The 5,276-nt window shown below is 43.8% G+C and overlaps 1 protein-coding gene across 1 annotated transcript in view; it reads right to left on the reverse strand.

Annotated features, from left to right (window-relative positions):
- NDFIP1 (Nedd4 family interacting protein 1) overlaps nt 1-3,731 on the reverse strand; it is a 56,046-nt gene extending 52,315 nt beyond the window's left edge. Inside the window, exon 1 of the mRNA XM_027842034.1 lies at nt 3,594-3,731. Coding sequence (XP_027697835.1) covers nt 3,594-3,638 — 45 coding nt within the window. The 5' untranslated portion in view covers nt 3,639-3,731. The remainder of the gene's footprint in view (nt 1-3,593) is intronic.
- Nucleotides 3,732-5,276: the final 1,545 nt, after the last annotated feature.

Below are 5,276 nucleotides of genomic sequence, written 5' to 3' on the forward strand. Positions count from 1 at the left end.
AAACTCAAAAGCATATGGAAGTGATTACTGATAAATCAAAATAAATTAATATTAAAAAAAAGAAAGAAAAGAGGACTGGTTAGACCAATCTGGTTAGACCAAGTTACGGTTAGATTCATTCATTAGGATGAATCTTTTGGAACTCACATGAAGAATGGATTGGGAAAAGAAAAGACAAGATGTAGGGGAAAAAGTTAAGAGATTATTACAATAATTTAAGCAAGAGGTAATGAGGGCCTCAGCTAGGATGGTAGCAATTTGAGGAGAGAAAATAAGGTGGCTGCAAGATAAGCTACCAAAGCAGACGCAACAACACTTGGAAACTGAGGTTTCAAGAACAGTATCAACAGAGACAGAGAAATTTGGATTTTGGAGAGTAGAGGGAGAGATGAAGATTTAAAGTGTTAGATGAGGTTCCAGTAGATCAACAATACAGAACCAGACTAAAAATCTGGGTTGACATCTGGCTCAAAAAAAGCTGTCAACTCCTTTAGAAGGCTATAAGCCAAACCTGAATAACTAAATATTATGCAGTCTATTTTTAATGTACAAAATAATAATAAATGCTAATCTTGCATTTATAGTGTTTCAAAGTTTACAAAACTCTTTACCTATTTTTCTTTTGACTTTCATGAAATAATCTTGTGAGACAAGTAGATAATATTAAGTGTCATTTTAAGTATCTTATGTTCCAAAGCAATATATATTATATATATATATACACATGTGCATACACAAAGACATATCTAATATCTGATTTGATATACCAAAGATATTATTTCCATTTTACAGAGGAGAAAATTGAGATTCAGATAAGTTAAGTGACTAGTACACGGTTACACAAGGGAAAGTAGCCCAAGAGCTCCTGGGGAACAACAGCACCAGTCCCCCTTACTCCTATTGCAACCCCCAAAGAAATTGTTCAAGAAAACAATTCTTGTGGAGATGGCAACCTGACAATTACCTCAGGAAATTCTGCAGCCCCTCCCTCCTTAGCCACCATAGCTTCTAAAGACCAAGAAAATAAAGTTCTCACCATCAAAGTCTTTGGCACTATTGAAAGGTTCAACATCAGAAAAGAGATGATTTACTCATGAAAATGAGAGCCAAGAAGATAGGAAGAACCCATTTACCTCTCCTATAGGTACTGTCTCCCACTATTAGCCTGCAAGCTCCAGGAAGGCAGAGATAGTCTTACTTTTATTTTTGTTATTAGCATAGTGCTCTGCATATAATCTGCATATAAGCTCTTAAATGCTTTTTCATTCATTCTTTTAGCTAGTGTCAGAGACGGAATTTGAATCCAGATCTTTACCTAGTTCTAGTGCATCATCACATAACTTTACATTGGATCCAAATCCAAGGAACTCAACTCAAAGTTAAGTCTTCAAATGGGGACAAATGACAGTTCATCAAAACCATACAGTAGTTAAGGAAGAGATAAATGACTTTGAGCAAATCACCTAAGGGAAAGCAGAATCGGCAATACAAATCAGGTATCTCAGCTCTAGGGACAAACTTCTAAAACTTTTTGTGAATAGCATAATACAGCAATTGCATTTTTCCTAATAAATTATTTTTGAAAGATAATGTGGATATCCTGCTTTCAGTATATATTAAGAGATTTAAATGAATGTACAGTAAAATAAATATACACATATTCTATTCAAATTTGTGCATTCCACAATCAAGTATTCATTCATTCAATAGCCATTTATTGAGCACCTATTATGAGCTAGACACTGGGGATACAAAGACAAAAAAAATTTTTTGAAATAAGTCTCTGTTGTGAAGGTGCTTACAGACAGATGCTAAATTTATGTTGGTCTTTTCCTCAGTCCTTAACAAAGATCTAGAGAGACAAAACACTAATCAAATATATTAGTGGACACATTCACTCTCTTTTCTACTATTTAATTAGAAAAATAGATAAATTTAATCAACTATATCAAATTTAAAAGGCCAATTTCTAGTTGATGCAAATAATATGCTAATATGTAAAATTGATCTAATCCTGACATATCACACTTTTATGTATTGAAATAATGCAATCAGTTGTATGCAGTACAATATGCCTGCAGTTTTTCTAAATGTTAATATGCCAACAGGCACCTGGGCAGATCAAGAAGATGGCTAATTAAAAGAAAATGTATGACTTTTTTTTTAATCCATAATTAACATTTAAAGAATCAATAAAAACAAATCTTTGGGAAATCTGAAATTAATGAACATCCTGGTAACAGTTTTATGACATAGGTCATTATTTACTTCCTTTTAATGGAGACACCCTGGCACAGAAAGCAAGAATGACTTGCCCAAGGTCATGTAAAAAGTCTATTCCAGGCTCCTGATTAGGCTTTAGGTCTCTTAATCCAGTCTAGTGATTTATATAGTAGACTGTACTGCCACAATTTAAAATTATTTATGACAATCTACCCAAATTCCTAAATAAAGTCACCTTAGTCTGAGAAATAAGATGGAAGAAATGACAATATAGAGATGATGAAAACAAAAACTGGGTTATATAAGATTTAAACTTCCTATTTTAATCTCTTCGTGGTTTTCATTTATTCCGTGAAACACAGGAAACATCTAACACAGACTTTATATCGAATCCTTAGCATTACTATTCAAATTAGTATTAAGGGTCCTTTAACATGATTAGACTGCAGGCATTTGTGGTTATAATTAAGCATCAACAGCTAGAATCCAGCTGTATTCTGATAATTAAGATAGATGTTGGGCTGTATCATTTAACACCCTCAGGCCTCTCTACGTTTACCAGAAAAATGAGGTTCAGTGGTAACAACAACAACAACAAAAATTTCTTCCTGCAGCCTCAATTTCTAAAACGCTGTTAGATAATGATTCAACCATCAACTATTCATTTCCTCCCATGTTTGTTATGAGAAAGTTGTATCTTCTTTTCATTGTCGTTTTCAAGTGCTTAAAATACAAACCTTCCATGTACACGTCGCCATTTCTGAGGACACATGCAACAAAAGATGGCCTTTAAAAAAAATTATTGTAGGCCATCCTCTCTGGATTTCTCTCTCTCTTTTTTTTTTTCAAATTGTGTTAAAGCGAAGGAGAGATGGATGGCAGAAACAGCCAGCTTTGAGGCGTGAGTAATCCCATCTCCCACAGCAGGGAGCGCTGGGCGCAGCCACCGACTTCAATCCATCTCTGGGTTCTTTTCCAGTGGATTTCTACCCCTTCCCCCCGTTTTTTTTTTAAATTGACAATCTGACAGCAGGGAAAACCAAAAATAAAAGGGGGGGAGTGCAAAGAGGGAGGGCAGCCCTCTCCCCTCCCGCAGGGCTCCCCCGCCAGGCCAAGGGAGCCGCCCGCCCCTGGGGAGGCCGTGTCGGAGGGGACCCGGTGTCCAAGGGGACCCCCGGGCAGGTCGCACTGGGGCGGGCCGGGGGAGGGGGCGCCCAGGGCCAGGCCCGGTTCGGTCCAGCGCGTCCCACGCAGGGCCTACGGAGCCTCGGCGTCGCGTTCCAGGCCCTGCCGGAGAGGAGAGCGGCGCCGAGGGGCGGCAGGGTGGGGCGGGCTGCGGGCGGGGGGCTGCGGGCCGGGCCGTTGCTCACCTGCTGGTATCTGCTGCCGCTGCTGGGCTCGGCCGCCGCCGCCATGGCGCAGCCGGGAGGGCGGAGGGGCCGCTGCGGGGAGGCCCGGGAGGTCTGAAAAAGGGGGCAACGGGAAAGGCGAGGATCGATGGGTGGCCCCGGTGAAGCGCTCGGAGGCCGCGGCTTCCTTCAGGTTTTCTGCGGGCTGCCCTCCCTGGGCCTGACAGTGCAGCTATCGAAGCACAGCCGCGATCTCTCCGAGAGGAGGCGGAGACCGAGGCGAAACGACGAAGCAGCGGCGCCGCGCTGCGCTCCCCTCCCCCTCCCGCCACTTCCCCTCCCCTCCGGGCCCTGCTCGCTAGGCGCGGGCGCGAGCCCTCCTCCTCGCTCCCCCTTCTCCTCCCTCTACCCTCCTCCCCCCTCTACCCTCCTCCCCAGCCTCTGTTCTCCCTCCTCCCTCTCCCCTCCTCTCCTCCTCTCTCTCCCCTCCTCTCCAGATTCTGTTCCCCCTCCTCCTCCCTCTCCCCAACTCTCCAGCCTCTGCCCCACCTCCTCCTCCCTCTACCCCCCTACCCCAAGCTCTGCTCCCTCTCCACCCTCTCTCCGCCTCCTCCTCCCTCCTCCTTCCCCTCCCCTCCCTTTCTTCCCCCTCCTCCTCCCTCTCCCTTGCCTCCTCGCCCTCCCCTCCTCTTCCCCATGCTCCCTCCATCCTCCCGCTGCTCCCCCTCCCCTCTCTCTCTTCCCCATGCTACCCTTCCCTCCCTCTGCTCCCCCTCCCTTTCCCCTCCCTGTCTTCCCCATGCTCCCCCTCCTCCTCCTTCCACCCTTCTTCCATCCTCCCCTAGCAGGGGTGGAGGGTAATTCTCAGCCTCTTTCTCTCTCCCACCTTTCTCCACTCTCCCTGTCTCCTCCTCTCCTTGTCTCTGTGCCACTCAGACTCTTCCCCTTCTTCTCAGGCCTTTTCTCTGCCGTAACTCCACTTCCCTAGTCTCAGGCCCTCCATCCTTGATTTCCTGCCTTCCTCCTACCTTCAGAATTAGAGGGAAAACCCTCCCACTACCATCATCATCACCACTTCTGAGGCTGGAAGAGATTCCTATCCCTGCATGGTTGACAGAGAAAAAGAAAGGAGATCTAGTTACTTTCTCCAAGATTCAGCAAGAGATCTCACAGATCACCTCTTCTTGGCCATCACAAGCATCCTATTATCACTAGCTCATTCCTAGAAATATGTATTTTTTTTTCTTTTGAGACTGCCGGAGCATCTCTCCTCTGACCTGGAAAAGATTGTCCTATTATAATCAAAGGGTTTTTTCTTTCTTTCTTTATTTTTTTAGTCTTCATTTTGTGTGTCCATGAGCTGGGTGCTTTGCTGACATAGAAGAGAAGTATAAAATACAGCTCATGCCTGCAAGGAGCTTATAAACTAGTTAGAAGACAAGATCTCCAAGTACTAGGTAGAAGACCCCGCCCCCATATATACATATGTGTGTGGATATATACGTGTGTGTGCATACACATTTGTGGATATGTGTGTGTGCATATGTACATATTGTTGTATATGCATTACACAGTGTAGAGTGGAAGGGGACTTTTTAGGGAGCAGCTTTGTGAAAAACAATGGCTCTAGGCTTGAATACCACCTCTGGCATTTACTAACGACTCAGCAAGTTACAACCTTTCTGAACCTAAATTTATTTCTTT

This window comes from Vombatus ursinus, unplaced genomic scaffold, assembly GCF_900497805.2.
Source record: "Vombatus ursinus unplaced genomic scaffold, bare-nosed wombat genome assembly UNPS02014863.1, whole genome shotgun sequence".
Taxonomy (NCBI): domain Eukaryota; kingdom Metazoa; phylum Chordata; class Mammalia; order Diprotodontia; family Vombatidae; genus Vombatus; species Vombatus ursinus.